The sequence below is a fragment of the Acanthisitta chloris genome, unplaced genomic scaffold (genome assembly GCF_000695815.1).
Source record: "Acanthisitta chloris isolate BGI_N310 unplaced genomic scaffold, ASM69581v1 scaffold14662, whole genome shotgun sequence".
Lineage (NCBI taxonomy): Eukaryota > Metazoa > Chordata > Aves > Passeriformes > Acanthisittidae > Acanthisitta > Acanthisitta chloris.
In genome coordinates this window covers 71,831-93,409 of record NW_008662266.1, presented here as the reverse complement: position 1 = coordinate 93,409, position 21,579 = coordinate 71,831, and the positions used below count along the sequence as shown (strand labels likewise).

Genomic DNA, 21,579 nt, shown 5'->3' with positions numbered 1-21,579 from the left:
GAAACAGATTGAAGCCCTCATAATCCAAGGAGAAATGGTCAGTGTCCTCCACAGCGCTTAGACACAGACAGGTCTATTGGGCCAGATGGGATCCACACAAAGGTACCAAGGAAGCTGGCAGAACAGCTCACTATGCCACTTCCCATCCACTTATCAGCAGTCCTGGCTAAGCAGGGAGGTCCCAGACAAACAGAGGTTGGCTAGTGTGACACACACCTACAAGAAGGATCAAAAGGGGGAACTACAGGCCTATCAGCTGTGGAAGGTCACGGATCAAATCATCTTTAGTGCAATCATGCTGCACGTGCAGTACAACTGGGGGATCCAGCCTTGTGAAAGGCAGGTCCTGCCTGACCAGCTACATCTCCTTCTCTGACAGGTTGACTCTGTCCTGGTTTCAGCTGGGATAGAGCCAATTTTCTTCCTAGCAGCTGGTAGGCACCGTGTTTTGGATTCAGTATGAGAATAGTGTTCATAACACACTGATGTCTGATTGTTGCTAACTAGTGTTTACCCCCAGTCAAGACTTCTCAGCGTGGCATGCTCCACCAGTGAGAAGGTGCACAAGAAGCTGGGAAGGAGCATGGCCAGGAGAGCTGCCCTCCAACCTGTCCAATGGGATATTCCACACCATAGAACATTGTGCTCAGTATATAATCTAGGGGGAGTTGGCTGGATGGGACCCACAGCTGCTTGGGGACATTCTGGGCATTAGTCAGCAGGTGGTGAGCAATTGTATTGTGCATCACTTGTTTCTATTGACTTTTATTTCTCTCTTGTCTTTTTTTTAATTATTGTTGGTTTTATTGGTATCATCATCATTAGTCTTATATATTACTTTTTTTCTGATTCTCCTCCCCACTAGGGATTATTGTTGGTTTTATTGGTATCATCATCATTAGTCTTATATATTACTTTTTTTCTGATTCTCCTCCCCATCCCACTAGGGGCAGGGAGTGGGAGAGAAGGCAGTAGCTGTGTGTTACTTAGTTGCCAGATGAAGTTAAACCATAACAAAGTTGCATAGCGGATGAGGAAAAAGCTGCGGCTGTTGTCTACCTAGACACCGTCTCCCACAGTATTCTTCTGGAGATACGTGCTGCTTATGCCTGGAACAGGGGTACTCTTTGCCAGATGAAATTCTGGCTTGATATCCGGGCCCTGAGAGTGGTAGTCAAGGGAGCTACATCCAATTGGTGGGTGATGACAAGTGATTTTCCCCAGGGCTCAGTATTGGGGCCAGTTTACTATCTTTATAAATGTCCTGGACAAGGGGATTGAGTGCACCCTTGGTCAGTTTGCAGATGACACCAAGTTGTGTGGTAGTGTTGATCTGCTGGAGGGTCAGAAGGCTCTGCAGATGGATTTAGAAAAGACTGAATTGATGAACTGAGACCAATGGTATGAGGTTCAACAAGGCCAAGTGCTGTGTCCTGCACTTGGGTCACAACAACCCCATGCAGCACTACAGGCTGGGGGCAGAGTGGCTGGAAAACTGTTCAGCAAAAAAGTACCTGGGGGTGCTGGTCAACAGCAGCTGAACATGAGCCAGCAGTGTGCACAGGTGGCCAAGAAGGCCAATGGCATCCTGGCCTGTGTCAGCAATAGTGTGGCCAGCAGGGCTGGGACAGTGATCAACTCCCTGTACTCAGCAGTGGTGAGCCCACACCTCAAATCCTCTGTTCAGTTGTGGGTCTCTCACTGTATGGAAGACATTGAGGTGCTGGAGGAAGTCTGGAGAAGGGCAACATAGATGACGAAGGGTTTAGAGCACAAGTCTTAGGAGGAGCATTTCCTCATTCAAAGAGATCAGCTATGCACTGATCAAGTAGGTTGACATGGCAGACTGCAAGGGCATTTTGTTCATGGGCTGAGGGGTTTATGCTCTTGGATTTCAGAAAAGGCTTCTGGCCATTCCGTCTGTGCAAGGGGAGGGAAGCTGCTCAGAAAGTGCCATCTCTTACTTCTTTAAGTGTAGGAAAGAGGATGTCCAGGAGTAAGTTATTACTGCCACAGCAAGTCAGGCTGACTGCATCAGTGTGGCTCCTGTCTCAATGGTTCCTTGAAGTGGAGAAGGAGCAGATTGTGGGAATAGTCACACACCAGTGCCAGTTCAGAACTTAGATGAGAACAGCTGGATTTTTACACAAGTGTAGGTTGAATTGACCTGTACTTGCATAATGGCCTATTTTTCAAGAGGGCATAAAGCTTTTAAGATTCTGCTAAGAACTTTTTTGACAACATAATTCACACCAAGTAAAATTTTTTACAAACCACTCTGTTTCAGAAATGAGTTCCTTTCTCTTCCTCCCAACACACCTTATTTGGTCACTTTAAATGAAAAATCTAACTTTGCTTTTGGTCCCTGGTCTATAGAATCCTGTCACTGTTTCTTTTTGTACTTTTATCACTCAGGTATTTTAACAGCCCTGTTAAAATTTTAGGTGTGACAGTTATCCAAGCTGAAAAATGCTTTTTCTCCCTGGGTCTCCTAATGAAGTTTGGGATTGACAAGATCTGCCAGAAGTTTGTTTATGTTTCTCTGTGTTAAGGAGGTAAAAAAGACTAAATGGTGATAAAAAAAAAAAAATAAATTCAAGACAATAATGAGAGAAGAGCGGCATGTCATTTTATAGAAAGTACTGTGTTCTGTCCAAAGTGGTACTTTGTAGCTGAGATGAGAAATACAGGAAAAAATAAAATTGTCAGTTCTGTCCAAGAGAGTTGTATGACTTCTTTGTAGGAGTAAGGTGACAGAATTGCAGCTTTACAGTGTGTTTTCCCTTGTTTACGCAAAGGCGGCAGATAACTTAGTTTTCCTTCTCTCTTTGTAATTGCTGGCTGTGTTCTGAATGATAATTAAGTTTAGGATGAGCATGTGGCTCCCTCTGTAATCTACTTGAAAAGTATAAAGAAGGTCAGGGCTGTGAGCAGCCGTGGTGTTCCAGAGCCTGAGGTGCGGAGTGGTTTCCATCCTGCACTATTGCAGACACTTGTCTTGGCCTGGCAGCTGCATGACCCAGAACCACAGGCAAACAGGCACTACACATTTGCAGATCACTTTTGTAGAGCAGCCACAGAGATTTGTGGTTGGCCTTACTAAAATCTCTTTGTTTGGGGAGTTTAATTTTGGTTATTATTTCAGTGGCTACATACCATTTTGCCGTTTTAGGCTCTTTTATGTATATTGCCTAATTCTGTCAGAATCATGTATGCTTGAATAGAGATGACGGTATCTTAAGAGCTCTGGATGTTACTCCATCTGCTGATTAGAATGGGAACTGTGAAAAGGACTGAGATGATGACACTCTGAATTGTAGTAAAACATGAAAATCTATGCACTTTTGGGGAAAATCTAGAGGTATAAGAACATGATTTTGGATTGGGGTCTGACAGTATTGAACTATTTCCATTTCACTTCAGTATTGCATATAGATAAAATATTTTTGAAAGACAACTAAAACATTCTATTCCAAAAATGTCAAAACATAACCATTAGAATCCATCAGAACATATTCCTCTGAAAAGAAATTTTAGGCCAAATGGAAACAGTTTTTCCAAATATTTTGATTTCTTGATAGTAACACTTCCCAGCTGAAAATCAGTGCATCATAGCAACTCCTAGTGAACATGATCGACAGAACTATCTTGGATTTAAAGATTCAGCAGTGATTGTCATTTGCTAAATACATTCACTTTACCCTAGTAAAATTATTCTCTTCCTAAACAATAAATGATATCTATGCATTTATTTTGGTGTAATTTTCTTGACTTCCTTTTCAGTTTTTTGGTGGAGGTGAATTTTGAATAGTAATAACTTGGAGGGAGAGTTTGGAGCCCATACATGATGTACAGAGTTCTGGGAAAATAGGAATTTTATGTTTGGAAGACAGATGAGTGGGAGCTTTCTCAAAAGTCGGATTTGCTAATTTAGTTACTTTGTTGTTTTGGCAAAGGCACCAAAATTGAGTAACTCTACTGTGGCTGTTTATGATTCATTGTATAGCACAGTAGAACAGGGATGTTTTTCTCTTTACATAAGATTTAATTACTAGTAGAATTTGTTTGAAAATTAATGTGAGTAATAGAAAAATTACTGCCCCTGGCAGTGATTCATGCCCATAGACATATGCATATGATTTCTGGTAAATTAAAAACATGTAATGTAGTTATTGTTTTTATGTATTGAAATGCTGTCCTAGCTAACCTCCTTTCCTTCCTCTTGGATGTAGCTTTAACATTTAGTTCCTCACTGTACCCATCTGTATATGAGGAACAGATGCTGACCTTGTAATGTCAAGGTGATTCGAGACACGATTGACACAGGGTATTGTTATTTCAAGTATTCCTTAGAAGATCAGCATTCTGAATTTTAAAAAAATCAAAGTAATTTTGTAAAAATAAAAGAAACTGCAGTCAATCAGGCAATGTTTAGAACCACTTTCTGCAGCAATGGATAGTGAGGATGCTGTTTGAACTCTCTCTTTGATAAAGCTCTTCCCGTGTGTTTTTGGGTTTGCTGACCAACATAGTGCAGTCCTAGATTATACATGGCCTTTCCAGAAAAGGTGTGCATGAAAAGAAAACTTTCTATGTCGTTTTCTTATGTGTGTGAATACTTGAGCCAGCTGTTCCTTGAGTATTTTGCAGAGAACTCAGTACAGAGCATGTCCTCAGAGAGGAATATTTTGGGGGATTCTTCTTGATATAGTTCTTTCTCAAGAATGAAGATGTCACAAATCATCCAGACAGTATTCTGGCTTGGGTGACATTATGGAATATGGCCTTTATCCTTACATTTTTTCTACCTTCTATTCCATTCCATTCCTTTTACCTGTTCTCAGTATAAAATTCTGACATTCTCAGTATGCAATGCACAACTGAACATTTAGCATTATAATAGTTAAAGAATTCAGTTGAGTTCAGATGCTTTCTTCCTTAACAGGCTGTGTATGAAATAAAGTCTTCCAATTATTCTTCAGGAAAATTTGAGGGTCCTGTACTGGGAATAGCTAAATGCTCAGGACGCAGTCCAGTACTTAGGGCTAGACTTTCTTCAGCATCATGTTTTATTACAAAGTCTTGGGAAACGGTGTTGCTTAGATATATATATATATATAACTTTAACTTTTAAAATAAATAGCAGTTGGTTAAATCTCATTACATCTTCTAAAGAAAAGAAGCTTATGCACAAAGTAGAATATGTGTTTGTGCTTATATGAATGTATTGGTATCAAGAGGTCAGGAATTCACTTCTGCTCCATCCGAGTAATCCTTTTTTCAAAATCCCTGTTCAAAACAAGCTGTGAATCCATTGTGAAACTAGAGGAAGTATGACAGGTCTGTTAGTCTTATTACAATAGAATCTCCATTGGCAGGTCTTGGCAGCCCTTCTGACTCTGCTTGTCTGGCATATCCTAGTCTAGAACCATTAAAGACCTGTTTCTAAATCATTAGCTTGTTTAAAACTAAGATTCTTTTTTTAGCTGCCATAGAATGTGTGTGTTTTAAAATAAAAAAAAAAAAGTAAAATATTTCCCTGAAACTATAATCCATTCTAATGTATTGCTAATAATCACTGATTCTTTATGGTATTGAAGCTTATACAATTAAACTTAGTTCTGTGACTTTAAGTGCCTATGAAAATAATTCATTGTGTCCTGTGAGGTCACTCTTTATGGAGCAGTCTCCATCTTTCTCTTGCACAGCATGTGATTTCTGCTAATTAGTATTTGCTTGCAGTATACACAGTGTTTTTGCTTGTTTGTATTTATTTACTGACATTATATGTTTCCACAACAAACATACACATCATCACAATACTCAGTTGCAGTCACACACAGATGTAAACATCTGTTCAACGTTTGCATAAGCAGGAGAAACGTGAGCACAAGTTTCCTCAGGGCCTTAATTTGGGAGAAAATCAGTATATCTTGTGATGGTTACACATTGCCTGAATGTTAAATTTCTGCAGACTATGTTAGAATAGCAATGAAAGAGCCAAATGTGGCTGGGGGGGGGTATGTGTGCTTCAGGGCATTCCTTTATTTGCATTGTTAGTCACCGTTAAGAACAGGGGAACTAAGAGTGGAAGGGGCCAGGTACAAGCCATCACATTTCATAAAGTTTTGGATTGAATCACTAATGAAATTCTTTCTGAAGCAATAATCCATTCATTCATCCAAATGTATTCAGTGTTTTTATTTATTTAAATAACATCAGACTGCCACCTTCTCAGGAAAATGTTTTAAGGTCAGTACTGCTCAAATGAAATGAGTAAGACAGTACTAGAAGTTTATAGCTTGAATTATGTTCTCGTTGTCAAACAGAACTGTGTTGTGTTGCCTTGAAACTAAACTGCTACTACATTTCAGAAAACGTCTTTGACTCATCTGAAATATCACAGCGTTTTTTTTCTCCAATAAATTAACAAATAGATTTTCAAATTAATAGTCTTCATATGTAAACTAGTTTTGAAGGGAGGAACATTGACTGATTGCTTTAAGTAATTTTATCACTGGCCAAAGTAAATTAGATGTCTTATTCATAATGGTTTTTTCCCTGATCTGACTAATTTACAGTATGAAAATAAATGTTCAAATGTTTTGTTTACCAAACAATAATAAGCAATGCTTTTTATGTAGACCTTTAAATAGGTTTCCTGATTTTTGTAACTATTGAGCACATTTTTTACTAACTTTAATTTATTATTTTCAATTCATAATTTATACCGCGAATTACTACCTATTATTTGCAGGCTTTGCAGGGGAATATGAATATTTATCAAACTGGTGGTGGCAGCCTCACAGTCACCTCCAAAAGCAATGGCTACATAGGATGAATATAGTCTTATTAGCTACAGTAATGGGCAAGAAAGTATACTATTCATATAACTAACTATACAGAAGTCCTTGTGCTGTGAACTACAGGCAGTGCTTAGTAGCCTACATGGGTTTTGAGGCTTTATTGTGGGGTTTGTTTCCCAAATTGTTGGAACTCATGAAGGAGAAATCCTCTATCAGTGCAAGTTAATGCTGCCATTAGCTGGGGACCTGGTGCTTCTGCAACTTCTGTGGGTAATTTGTTCCTAGATTGGCAACTTTTTCTGCTACCCAGGGGAATGGAAGTTCATGTCCAATGTCAAAGGGAAGGTAATCTGCCTGGGTCATAAACTGTTATACGAAAGCATTGTTATGATAAATAGACCACTCCTCATACCTCTTTTCCTCTCCTGATATCTCATGCAGTAACCTTAGCCAGTACTTGTCTGAGTTACTGAGTTTTAAGCCAGATGTTTATTCCACATTTAGACTAATGGTTATCTAAGAAGTACTTCTTGCAGCCAACAGCCGTGTGCTTTTGGGAGGCAAAGGAGTTGGTGTTTGCTGTATGTTTTCGTTTTCCTTCCTTGCAGATAGAGAACAAAAAGTGCTACCATCACTCAAGTGAGCAAATATTTTCTTGTGACTTTTAATTAGCTATTATATGCTATCCAGGTATTTTTTAACACGTTTTTGGCTTGAAATGCAGAACCTTTGTGATATATAAATATACCAATCTGAACTTAGTGTTATTAAAGAGAATATGTATAGATATAGAAACAGAATAAAGTGATTTTTTTTCTTCATAGTATAAGACTCTAAGAGAGAGTGTTAAGACATTGACTAGAAGACTCTTTTAAAATTACTGGCGTTAAAGGATCTTCACCTTTAAATTTTAACATCTATACTTAATGTACTTAGGCTTGACTAGATTACAAGACATTTGTCAATGTTTCCCTTCTTGAAGAAGGAAAATTGATCACTCTCTTTGCCTTCCTGAATATTTCTGATGTCCATTTCTGTTAGAGTGGTTAGATTATACTGTTTCAGTGCACAAAAGGTCTGTCAGTAGAGTTATTGAATGAATTCTGTTCACTGGACTAGCGTAGCTCAAGTTTTAAATTTAATCTCATTTTTCTGTCTGATATTAAATTATATATCATCTGGTCAGTTCAAAGTATTGCATTTTATATGCTGGGAGCTACAGTTTGGAGAGTAAGAGTGTAGGCACCACAGTTTTAGAGGTGCAGGCTGTACACAGCCCAAAAGAAACATTTTCAGCTGGTAGATGCTCTTAGCATCATATTTGGCAGATAGATCATTCATCCTACACTGTTTTTGAAAAACTAGGAAAAATAGTAGGAAGATGTTTGTAACCTTTTTTTTTCTTTCTTTCTTTCTTTTATGTGAAGTAGCTTTCAAGAATGCTGTTACTTCACTTAGGTTTTAGTATTACTTTGGTTCCTATGTTACTTCTGGGCTTCAGAAAAAAATGTAGGATATGTAGATCCTGAGAAGTTGAATTTATTTTACTGGAGCTAGCGAAGTCTCAGGTATGTCTTAGCTGATCATCATTATGCCCCAAACATCAAGAGCCATGGACATGTTGCTCCATAACTAGCCTGGAAAGGGTCTAGCTTTTTTCACTGCTTGCTTGTGCTGCTAGCACGTTGGAGGTACAAGGAGTGCAGAGCTGTGCAGTGTGGAGAGTCACAGTGGGTAGTTCTGGCACACTGTGCCTGGTGCATAGAGGTGCTATGTTATTTATATGGATGAAGATCGGCTGTGCCTGCCTCAGAACCTCAAATTTGTCTCTCTGACATGGTCTGTGAATGAACCAGTCACTCATCTTTGCCATGGAGAATATTCTTTTCACTTCAGACTTTGGCTCTGTTCACCCATGAGTCCTCCTGCTCTTTCATTGTGTAAAAAGCTGCTTCTGATTTCCTGTGGAGATGAAGTGACACCCAGAGTTTGTACCCATTGTATTTCTGGATTACTGTTCCACTCATGGTTGAGGATGGGGTTTTCAGCCCCCCTTACTTTCGTGCTAGTGTAATCATCTGAAAAGATTGTGAAGACTTCCACATCCTTTAACTAATTAACCAGAAAGAATACTGAAGGAAAAGCCTAGTTCATTTGGGTTTCTCTACCTTAGGTGGCATTAGTGTACAAAATAACCTGGTGGGTTTTTTTTTTTCTGAGCCTCTGGTAACATAATCCCTGTAGCCTGTATCTGAGCTTCCTGAAACATTACATGCATCGTCCAAAGGCATATATTTACAATCCCAAATGACTGAAAATAATATTCAGTACTCTGTTGTATGCACAGAGTAGGAAGGTGATTTTGTTATGAATTCCAAATTGATTTTTTTATTCTCTAGATTTTACTAATAAGCTTTGCATATATTAGAATTTTCTATGCTGCTAAGTATTACATTGTAATTTCCAATATCCGTCATTGTCAAAATTGATGTTGCAGATTTGCTAAACTAAACATACAGTGCTTTGCTATAAATGAGGGAAGGTCATTGAGCCATATGGTGATAGGAGGTCCAGTGGGAGATATTTGTCACTACTGACTGAGTTACAAGAAATAAAGATTTTTGGATAAGCTGTAAAGCTGATAGAAATGGATGAGAGAATAAATTTTGGAGAATAACTTCAATATTTTAAATCCTGTAACTTCTAGTGTGCTGTATATAAGCAGACAGAACAGGTGGTACTTCACATGGATTGTTTAATAGATTGTATTTGTGATTTGTTGTTGTCTTTGTCATGAGATGACTGGATCCTATCTAATGTCAATGTAATTTCTCCTAATCGATTCATTTTGGACCTATGATGCTTAAATCCTTCTGTCTTAAAAAGCAGAGGTTTACTCAAGCCAAAATCAAGAGGCAAAATTAATTATTTCTATTACTAGAATCCAAAGATCACTTCTGCAAAGTAAAACTTTGTTAGGAGTCTGTTTGGTATGCTTGAAATTACTAGTCTGTCAAAATGACCAACAAGGCTTCACCTCAGATAACCTTCAGGGAACTGTTTCTTTAAGTCTTTCATAAGTCAAAATATCTCGTTTATTTTAAAACTGGCTGCCACTAACACTTTTCTGATACTCAATCCCTTTTTTGAGGAATTGGCATTTTTATAATTTCCATGTTAAAAGAATAATATGGGTACTGTAACTGGATATTTACTATATCTGAATCTTTCAGAAATAATGTTGTGCTTCAGTAATGTCCTATCAAAATCTCATTGTCATCCAGACCAGCCACACTGCAGTCCAAGAAGCTAGAATATCCCAAGGCTTTATGCCTTGCTGCTTAATTAAAATAACCCAAGCAACTACTGCTTAATCAAAGGCAAATAGTTTTGCACTGTCCAGTGGGAAATACTTGCATCCAGCAAGGTTGCTTAGCACCCATTGGATTTCTAAATGAACAGTTACAATCACCAAGAGGCACAATATGTTTAGCCCTGTCCAGGGTACCCAAGTCACAAGTTACACAGTAGGGCAGGCCTATTTTAAGAGCAGTTCAGAAAGAGGAGCACTGCAAATGGAACAGTGTATATCTGTCTCGTCAGGATTTGGACTTGTAGTTTCAAGGCATTCCCCACCTGGTAACTGGACTGCTTTGCTACCCCAGTGTCCTGGTGAGCAGTTGGCAAGGTCTTGGCAGTGAAAGCTCAGCAGATAGCTATTACTCATTTCAGGCCATCAGGACACTTCATTTGTAGCAAATTCTCTTTCTAGTTCCTGCAGCACATCCTTGCCCAGAGCCTCATTAACTGAACAACTTGAATTGGGTCCTTCAGTGCTAACCCTCTTTTTTAACCTCTTCTGCAATATAACATTGCAGTTGCAACTCCAATTAAGATTAAAAGAATGCTTTTATTTCGAAGTCTTTATTTTTTTCTTTTAACCCTGACCTTCTGAAAAGCACTCCTTTCTGCAGAGATTCTTTACACTTAGTATTAAGCCAATAACTGTTTTTATTTTTAGAAGTATAGCAACAAAAATGTATGTTATAAAGAATGCCAAAAATAATCATGGTTAACTATGAATAGCACTGATAGTATTCTGGGACCATGGAGAAGAAGGTGTTTGGGAACTGAGCTGTGTGCCCTGGCAGCAAGGAAGGACAAGAGTATCGTGAAGATGTACCAAGAGTTGCTCAGCCAGCAGATTGATGGGAGTGAATATCCCTCTCTACTCAGTGCTTGGAGCACTACATCCAGCCTTGCCTCCCCCCTCCCCCCATACAGGAAAGGCAGGGACAACCTGAAGCCAGCTCAGCAGAAACCCCCAAGGGGCCTGAAGTACTTGTCCTGTGAGCAAAGGCTGAGGGAGCTGGCATGGTTCAGCCTGGAGAAGAAACAACATTGAGACAACCTAATAGCAGCCTGTACCTCGAAATATCCAGAGGTGCCTGACAGGAGAAAAAGTGACAGCAGATAAAAAGTGCAGGAAGTTACATGTTTCAGACTGGCTCTAAGGAAAAGCTTTTCCCCCACAAGGACAGCCAAGCAACTGAGCATGATTCCCAACAAGATCGTCTGGTCAACATCCCATTTTTCAAACCTTACTGGACAAAGCCATGAGTAGTCTGATCTGATGCCATTGCTGACCGTGCTACTAGAGACCTCCCAAACTGTTTTCCAATGTGAATCTGTGATCGTGTTGATCAGGTGGTCATCCATGCTCTCTGCTTTGAAACGGGTACAGACACATGCTGATGAACGAGTTCTTCTTTCCTAAAAACAGCCACAAGTCTCTAAAAGTCTGGGGAGACATTCTTGGTTTTTAAATTGATTAAAGAAAATTAAAGGGAACACTTGAAATAGGCATGCATATCAGAATCTGTTTTTCTTTCTCATCTAGGACGACTTGCATGGAACAGGTTGGAGTTTTTATTAGACGTTTTGAGATATGGAACATGAAGTAGTAATATTTGCTTTAGAAATAAGCTACAAATCCTTGTATCTGATCATACAGCATGTGTCATGTGCACTGGGTCACAGTCACCAGCTCTCAAATGTGTTTTCTAATGTTCCTCAATTTTTATTCCTCTTCTTTGCTCTTTTGGCCTAATCCTCTCTCATATGGTATCTCTAGCGCTGTTCCAGTCATGTATCTTGGCAATTGCATTAGAACTCATGTTTTGTGTATTAGCAGAGAAATTAATGGCTTGTTGGTTTCTTTCTATAGTCTTTTTGTGAAGACTGTTTAGGGACTCTTGCTTCATTACAAAATGCAAGGAAATAATACTGAGTTAACCAACAGTCTCAATTTTCTGTTTCTTTACTCTTCTTTCCTCCCCTCCGAGCATTCAGCCACCACTCCCACTCCCCCAAGCAAATCCTGGTTCCAGGAATAGGCTTTGCTTTGATTTTTAGAAAATAGGCAGGTGTTGTTGTGCTGTAAACTGAGGTTGCAGTGCTGAAAATGTGTCTAGTGATGGAGTTTGAGAAACACCTTGCTGATAAAATGTGCATCTGTTGCCAAGTGTTTCTCTTTTTTTTTTTTATTAAATGATTACTGCATGCAGCTTTTGCTTCACCTTTATTGTTGTCTTTTATCAAGACCCGTATAGAGGAAAAAAGATTGTAAATATGTATATATGAAAATACATATGTGTACATTATATATATATAAAAATAATCATTCCCTCTGAAGCCATTCTGTACATGGAGACATCTCACTAACGCCTATAAAACTTCAAGGTAAACTAAAACGATTTTTCTGCAGAATTTTTTTATTATACAAATTTCCCACTTTTAAATGATATGTAATTCTGAAAAATTAGTTAGGCAAGTCTAATCTGATGCACATTTTGCTAGTATGTGGGAAATTCTGAAAATTCATGCTCTTGCCACCTTAAGTTAATAGATGTTAATTGGAAGGCAGCAGTGGTAAGAAAATGTAGTTTAGTGAAAGAAAATTGACCTTTTATGAAAAGGATCCCTCACTTGATATGGTGGTTCTGTATTGTAAATCAGTCTCTCACTTTTCCACATTGTGTCCTTAAATAAAAGCATAATATACTTCATGCCCAAATTATTAACCCCAGTTGGGTTTCCTAGAGGTTGTCTTAATTTATTAAATACGATTCAAGCTAATAAGGAAAAAAGCATTTTACTCTAGACCTTTTCTGAAAGTCTTGAATATTCTGTCCTGATGGCGTCTTCCCTGGTAATCTGTTTTGCTTACACAGGATATGTGCCACAATCCTCCTCTTCTATCTTTGTGTGTGTGCTCAGTCGCTAACAACTTGTAATAGCCATTATGTTTCGCAGTGTGTTGCCTGTAACTGTGATGTGATCGATTCATATATTGTATTTATTCACAATCACAAATACAAGATGTCACCATGTTTGCAAAGACGTCTTGGAAAGACTAAAAGAGCTGTAGTGTGTTGTGGTGCTGGTACGTGCAAAGTGGTGCTGAGCAAAACATTGCTTGGCCAGGTTTATTTTGAAGGCTTGGTACTGTGTACTTAAAAGCAAGTATGTTTCTGGGATGTTTCAGCTTCTTTTCTTACACTCTTGTTTAGCAAAGCACAGAGGTCTGGGGTTTTTTGGTCAGGCGTGGCATAATTAAACATTTTCAAATAAAAATATCTAAATTCCCCCAGCAGATATTATTTTCTGCAGTACCTTGATTGTGATTTCATTTTTCATTAATAGTCATTGTTTCAGAGTTTGGTTCTTGTAGGCTTCATTTTTATGAGGACACGTGTTAGGTTTTGGATTGCGCTTCAGGGAAGAAAAAAGATGAACTCTTTGAAGGTAGAGTATTAGGGCAAAGACTGTTTTCTCTGGGTTTTTGCTATTACATTTCTGTATCTCGACATTAGCAGGCAGTGCCCATTGCCTGTGAGTCTGTGGTAATGTTCAGGCCCTGGCATTGTTCTCACATTAACCCCCAACCACTCTTTTTTCTGTTTTCTGCTGATGTGCATCTGTTACCCTGCGCAGCCATCCACCTGCAGTGGCTTTGGTCTGAAGCCACTGCCCTGAGTCTATTACCCATTGAGTACATTCTTTTGATTTAATTGGGAATAAATTGTGTGACAGATGCATGTAAGTAGGATCACAAAAAGTGCTTTGAGTGTGCATGTGTAAGAGAGTGGTGAGTGAATGTATTCAACTGTACACTTTTGCTTGGGTCCTGCTGTCACTAGCTTGCTGGAAAGTCTTTGCTGTAGATAAAATCAAAGGTGATCTCTATTACAATTTCAGTGCATTTGGATGACAGAAGCAAAATGCCTTATTGCATCTTTCAGCCATTTTTCAATATCTGTTTTCCAAGAATGATGAGAAAAATAGTGGATTGGGAAAAGCAGTTTGAGTTTTTATTTAAATTACATTTCTTAATGAATACTACTACATTAGGAATTAGACCTTTCTGAGAGGTCTGTAGAAGTTCTTTGAGTGTACTGTATCCAAATTGCTTTCCCGTTCTGCTCTTCTGGAGAGCTTGCCTGGCACTTTCTTGCTGAAGAGTCCCCTTTATTTATGTGACTTGCTCAGCCTTTCTGAGTGGGATCAACTGCAAACTGTATCCATCAAAATCAGTCCTGCTGTATTCTCTTCTTCTCAGTGCTTATGCTTGTCCAGTCCCATGCAGAGCCAATGAAGCTTGCTAATCTGGAAACAAAAACCAAAATAAATAAAAAAATGAAGTTAACTCTTTTGGTAGGTTGGCCTTCTGTCTGGTTACCAAGTTGGACTGGCTCACCTCAAGGCCAAATACCAGGCTGACTGTGGTGGGCTAAAGGGGGCAGAAGGAGGGTTTGTGCCTACCAGGAAGGGTGGCAAAATTACAGCAGCTCCTCTTCACTCACATTGACTTAACCTTGTTGCAGTGCTGCATGCCCTCTGTTCCTCTCTGCCCCCCCAGGTAAATAATCATCCATAAGCTTACAGGCACCAGTTCAGTTGCCAGTCTGCTTTTCTTTGTCACTGTCTTCAGATGGTGCTTCTTTTAGGTCAATGTTGGAAGATTTTATGAAGATAACCATGTATTCACTGCCACTGGCATTTTGAGCTGTGCCTTCAAACGGTACATGATTAGTTTTAGTATTTACGGTTATTGAACGGAAAATACACTCTATTAGAGTAGCTGATCAGCTGACCAGTGTGTTCAGCCACAATATTTTTAGAGCCGTGTTCTTTTAAAAAACACAGATATATGTCTGAGTGAACAAGTTCTTGTCATGGGATATGTCTTTACTATATGTTGCTTACACATGCTACTGTACTTTCAGAAGAGCTCAGTTGTTCATGGACTTGAAGCAATATCATATCTCTTATGGTAGTTCTAGCTTGTAGTACATAGCTCAGAAACTCTTGAAGTGCAGAGTGTTGAGGTTTGGAATTGACACTGCTCACTATTGTTGCCTATAAAAAGCTGTTGTTTAAAATAAATAAAAAAAACACACACATACACAAATGAAAAATACCCAACAACAACAAAAGAGCTAAGAACCCCAAACCTGCCAGTTTGTATATAATTTAACACTTTTAACATAATTTTAAAGAATTTGAGTGTTTGTAAAATGTTCCCCTGGCACCTCTCAATGGAGAAGAAAAGATTTTGTACAGTAATTATAATATTGGGTTTGAACTTTGAGTTGAGCTCACACTTATTTTAAATGACATTGAGTCTCAATGTAGCCTTGGTACAGTAGTGCCAGGATCCAGAGCTAGTCCTTAAAGTGTGTTTAGAGAATACTGGAGATAGATTGATTTAACTGTAGAATTAAGATTGTGTTAAAGCCTATGTAAAATAACTTCCTTTGGGTGTTAACATTCACAAAGGTTTAAAGAAATTGTCAAAGGTAAAAGCAGTTCAGCTTTCCGATTATAGTTAAAAATTGTCTAAGTACATATCTTTTTGTTCTCAACAACTGTTCGGTGTAATGAGAGGAAGAGAGAGAAAATGGAACAATTAATGCACCATATGTACAAAAAAAAACAAAACAAAAACCACCAGTCTGTAGGTGTTATGCTGAACAAGAATTTGGATTTGGCCCATCTATCTTTTTTTATGTAGATAGCATTTACTCATTTGTATTGCATTTTGAAACACTTGTACCTGCTAATGGATATTTGCTGTTTTGTTGGTGGTGGTTTTTCTTTTAAGCTAAATATGTATATATTAGTCTTTGTATCTCTTGGAAACCTGTTCTTTCTTGCAGAAATTATATGTTTTAGCACGGCTTAACCTTACAATATATATGAGGTGATTGGAAATCTATCCATTATCAAGCAACAGAATTACACTGCATCTTTAATGATTTGGGGTTGTTTCTCTTCTAGAAGAAATAATCAGCTTCCCCTTCAAATCTTGCTAGGACAGCAGCTGCAGATGAGAATGAGCTTCCATATTTAATACATTCTATTAACTTCACACATACAAACACACACTCACTCACTCACTCACACACCCCAGTGTCACATTATAGGTGAACAGGCCCTAATTAAAAGCACACACCATCTGCCGGTGTGCGGCAGCAGAGTGGCACTCCATATCCATCCTGATTCCTGTGATTGAAATGTATTATTTATGAGCTCAAAGAGAAAATATGCCACTTGGCTGGTGAAGGCTGCATTAGGAGCTGGAGAGCACCATCTAATGGCATGGAGTGCTGCTGGCTATTCATCTTCCCTCATCTTCCTCTCCCCTCCTCAGTCTCCTCCCTCAATATTTTTATTTTTCAACATTGTCTTTGGATTTTTTATGATAGCATTTTAGTCAATTTTGTCTCTTGTCTTCTACTTTCATACAAGACTGTAAAGGGTTGTTGAAATATTACACTGTTTGTGATGTTTGCAGCAACCTTTTGTGTCCTTCCAATGCCACACGTAGGGTTTTACTTTCTGTAGTAAAAATGATACTGATGTGATGTGGTGGTACAGAAGTGGGACACTGTCAAGGTAGCTGAGCAGGATGAGGTTACTGCCATTTCTCCTGCCCCTCCCATGGACCCATGTGATGAAAGTATCTACTGCTCTGTCTGAAAATTTTATTGTAATATGAAAATAGGCCTTTTTGTGTTGTTTTTGAGCAGTACATTACAGTCTGTGTAAAAATATCTTTATTGGGTTGAAAGAAAGGGAAAATTCAGAGATAGCTGCTGCTTTGGACCTTCCTCTCTTAAAGCAGTGATCTTAACATCTTCCTGCTTGCAGAGATCTTGTCCTGTTACTGCTTCTTAGTGGGGAAATGGATGAGGAGGTGTTGGACTGAAGAGCGAAATGTACCTTGTCAGGAGAGGAAAAGGATGACAGGGAAGGAGCCCATTTTGTTATGGTTAGTCCATCGAGGTAGACACCTTTGTTCACTGCTAGATTACAACATCAGATCTAGTAGAAATGTGTAATGTATTTAGTGGCTAGCTCAAACACCTTTAGAATATGCAGGCTGAGAATAGTCACACCATGCACAAAATAATTTGGGGAATGATTTTCTGGTTCTTAGGCTTTTTGTTATGTTCTTGAGCTTTGGAGCACCCACGTCAGGCATCCGACAGAATGGTTACAGCAATAGCAAGCAGTAAGGACTGGGCTGATATGTGAAATATGAATTTTTCTTACAATAACTTCCAGTAAAAACACTCCTTTTTTAAAAAATTAAAGAATCTGGCCACTGTTTCAACTCAGGCAAGACAAGACCCCGAATAAAAAGACATATGTATAAAACTGGGCAAAATACGTGTATGCATTTTTTTTATATCATTATGTTTTAAAGAACGTCAAAATGTCATAAATTGTGGCACATCTATGAATACGTCTTTTTGTTTTATTGTTTGTGTTTAGAACATATGCCATCAGAAGGATAAGAGATGCCTTCAGAGAAAACAAGAATATAAAGGATCCTGAAAAAATAGAAGAACTAGTGAATAAAGCCAAAGCAAACCTAGAAGTTATTCATCGGCAGGTATGTTTATTTCTCTCACTTTATCTCAGAGTTGTACACTCCTCAGTTACCTGTCTTATGTCACTAGAGATGGAAAATCAGATCCTTGCTGAAAACATCTCTAGATAAACATCATGTTTTATATGTCTGAGTTTGGAAGGGTGAAAAACTGTGTATGCTGGTTGCAATAGGGGTTTTGAGGTGTTTGTTGCATTAACTGGAACAGGCCTTGTCAAAAGTTTATATGCTCTTGTTACCTTTTCTGCTATTTGCTCTTCACTCTGCTGCTCCATTCTGCCCTAATTTTCCTTTGAATCTGTTTCCTCGAGCTCATGTGTATTATATTCCTTTCCTCATGCTTCCTCCTTCCATCATAGGTTTAGCAGGGTGACTGTGACACTCACTCCTAATTGTCTTGCTCTATTCTGTGTTTGTTTTTTACCATCTGCAGATACAGTGTTAGAATAGTAACAGAACAAGAAAATCCTAAAGTGAATTAAGTAAATGCTGGCTAAATGTGTCCAAGCAAATGATAGATTTTTCTTCAGAAAATTTGAGTCACTGGCAATATTCTTCTCTGCTCTTGTCTGAATAGCATTTATATCATCTCTATTCCTTCCGTTGAGTGCCATCTTATTTAGACATGAAGTAGTTCTCATGCACACCCACTGTCTATCTACAGTGACCACTGGAAATGGGAAGAAAGCAAATTTCTACACCTAAACTCTCTAAGGACACTTGCAGTGCTTAAGCTGTTCTTCCTTGCAAAATCTGCGCTTGCTGACGCCAGTCAGAGCTCAGTAGTACTTTTATTAAACACTGAATGAATATGTGCACCTGTTCCTCCATGGTCTGTTTTAACTTGCACCTTTGAACAACCAGCAAGTCAGTTAGATGGATTCTTATTTCAGTAGGAGTGTGGGTCCTTTGATTTGACAATTAAGTATGAATACTTCGGTGCAAGTTAGATTATTTCTTTGGAATTTCTTCTCCCAGGAACAGGTGTTGTTTTGTGCTACCATGGTTTTCTTATCTTTTTTTTTAACCTAAACACTGCTTTTTTTGTATTTGATGTGTTCCTTAATGAAGCAATTCATATTGGATTGTTTCAATGCAATTATATTTAAATGATGGGATGTTTTTTCTCATATCTGTAGGTGATAATTAGCGTTTTATACTCTTCTTTTTGAGGTTTTATCTTGGAGACCCTTGATACCCAATTTTCTCCAGGGAAGTACTAGAGGCTGGAGAACAAAATGAAGGAGGGGTTGTCACAGGAGCAGTCAGGCATCCCTTGTACAGATCTCACCTAGCAGTTAGTCTGCTGACATTGGCGGTCAGTACTCTACTACGTACTACACTTAAAGTTAGTATGGGATGCAAATATTACTGCTTAAGCTTCCTATAGATATGTTAAATGTTACATGCAAGCAAAAAATGTCAGTTACACAGATGTCTGGTGTCAGGTAAAGGATCTCTCAGCCTCCAGAGGTAACCTTGAGAGCTATCCCTGCTTAAGGATACACCACACAGCCAGCTGCTATGGAGGGACCTGGAGGCTGCAGATATTTATAGCATAAAGTGGTTGATTTGAAGTCAGATTTTCTGCTGTGTTAGTGCAGTTAACACAACCAGTCTCAAGCCAAGCCAGCTTTTTTGGGGGGATTTAGTGCTGAGTTCTCAGCTAGGTTCCTTGCTGGGCATCTTGCTTGGACCCAGGTTCAGTTCAAATGGGAGAAGTGTGTCCATCACAGGGTGTGGCAAAAGATAAGAATGCACAGGGTCACATTCTGCTGCTTACAGAAATCTGCATCAAAGATATAACAACTTGTGGATGTGGGATCTCCCACAGCAAAATGCTGCATGAAAAACTCTTGTCGATTGTGGTGAAGATGAGTATCTATCAGCACGTCAGAAAATGCTCTGTGATAGTTGTAAGTAAGAATGTAAACGTTATATCTTTGATAAATTAGGAAAACATTAGTGACACTACGACAATAGCTGTTTTGTCATGAAATGGATCACTGAAGTGTACTAGATTTATTTTTGTTATAAAATAGCTTAACGAGGACCTACTTGGCACAACTCTTTAATACTAGTAAGTACTTCCTTCTTCTGAAAAGAGTTTAATTGCAAGGTATTAAAGCCCTTGAAGTAGGTGGGGAAATATTGTTTCCTCTTTATAGATATGTATCTGAGATGCTGAAATGTGGACACTGATTTGCAGTACCTTAATCTTTGGGGTACTCTGATATGGGTAGAATTTGGCTTTCACTGGTTCTATGATAAATAATAAAAGGCCTTTCTAAATCAGATGCTGGGTAAGTCTTGCTAAAATACAGTCTTGCTAAAATTAGAACCTTCTCTGCTTTTCTTTCAACAAAACATGGTACTAGTCATCTGAGTCCTAATAAGTCTGGGACAGATTTTAAACTAAAACTCCTCTCCTGTGAACACCCAGAATACCTTGTTGCTGTAGACCCCCCAGAAAGATAACATTTCTCTAAAACGGACTCCTGACAGGGAGAAGTCTTTTCCTTCTAGGATGTGGGTCTTTGCTTGCACCTTTCATTGAGTTTTCTTTTAGCCTAAAGATTATCCCTCAGCGTCAGAAAGGTCTTTCAGCTGACTTGGAAAGAGTAGGAAGAGCAGGGAGACTTGGTTAATCTCTGTCTAGCATGCCCACTCACTGTCCCGTGTAAAGGAGTAGTAGGGCTTAAGGACATTTTGTGTTGATTGGTTGCTGGGAACATTTTGATCATAAACATATATATGTGCCTGTACATACACAAGTATCTCTAACCAGTCGTACATGAACAGTAAGTGTTTCATATACTGACCTATATTTTGTCCTGGTGAAAATGTTGTGCATTTCTTTCTTCATTCAAGAAGATGACAGCAATAAAAGATTAGACAGGATTTGCTGTTGTCCCTTGGCATGGATTCCATTTTTTGCATCAGACCAGCAGAACCATTTTAATCTGCCTTTTTTTTTCATTTTGCTATTTTTTATAAGAAATATTTCTTGACTTGAGATTGAAAAAATCATCGAGAGCCACGTTTTGTGCTACTATGTAATACATAAATCTTGCTTTAAAATATTTTAAATGTAGGTGTGAATTTTTTGGCCAGGAAGATGTTCAAAAACAAAAACGTTCTAGTTCATTGAATAGAAACTCTTGAATTTTCAGAATACAAAAATCTCTCCATGTGTGTTTTAGTTTTGCAAACTCAGAAAACTAGTGTTTAATACAGGTATCTTTAATATATTAAAATCAGGCTAGTGTCAAGCAAACAACATTAAGTACCTATCTTTCTGTTATGCATTTGTTACTTGGAGGGTATCTTTGTCGCTGAGACATACCAGAATAATTCAGAATGGCCTCAGTTGTTAAACCTGTAGGGTTTTGATTGTTTGCTTGTTCCAAATCTCAGCTATTTCAGGGGTTTCTCCAACATGCAAAACCAAACTGCTAAAACTAAAGTAGTTTTAAGTTGGATCACATTTTGTTATCATTCCATGTAAGAATTTCAGGGAAAATATACTTGAAAAGTAAGGAATATTAAAGACACTGAAACAGCTTCCCATTTTTAATCATGCTAAAACAGCAAAATTTATGTTGAAGTGTCTCTTAAATGTCACACTTCTAGAAAGTTTCCAGACAAAGTATAATCAGATTGTGTTCAGTTTTGCAAGGTTTTATCTTACATATTTGCAGAAGTAATAGTAACACAGAGTAACATAATAGGCAATGGAACTCTTTAACAAAAAATAATCTGATAAAAGAAAATTATTTTATCAAGATAATTTTTAATACAAATCCCTATAAG

The 21,579-nt window shown here is 38.3% G+C and overlaps 1 protein-coding gene across 1 annotated transcript in view; it reads left to right on the top strand.

Annotated features, from left to right (window-relative positions):
• Positions 1 to 17,648: 17,648 nt before the first annotated feature.
• Positions 17,649 to 21,579, top strand: part of LYRM4 (LYR motif containing 4) — a gene marked incomplete at its 5' end in the record, with an annotated part of 67,159 nt that continues 63,228 nt past the window's right edge. The window contains one exon of the mRNA XM_009070542.1: positions 17,649 to 17,769. Within this exon, the coding sequence (XP_009068790.1) occupies positions 17,649 to 17,769 (121 nt within the window). The remainder of the gene's footprint in view (positions 17,770 to 21,579) is intronic.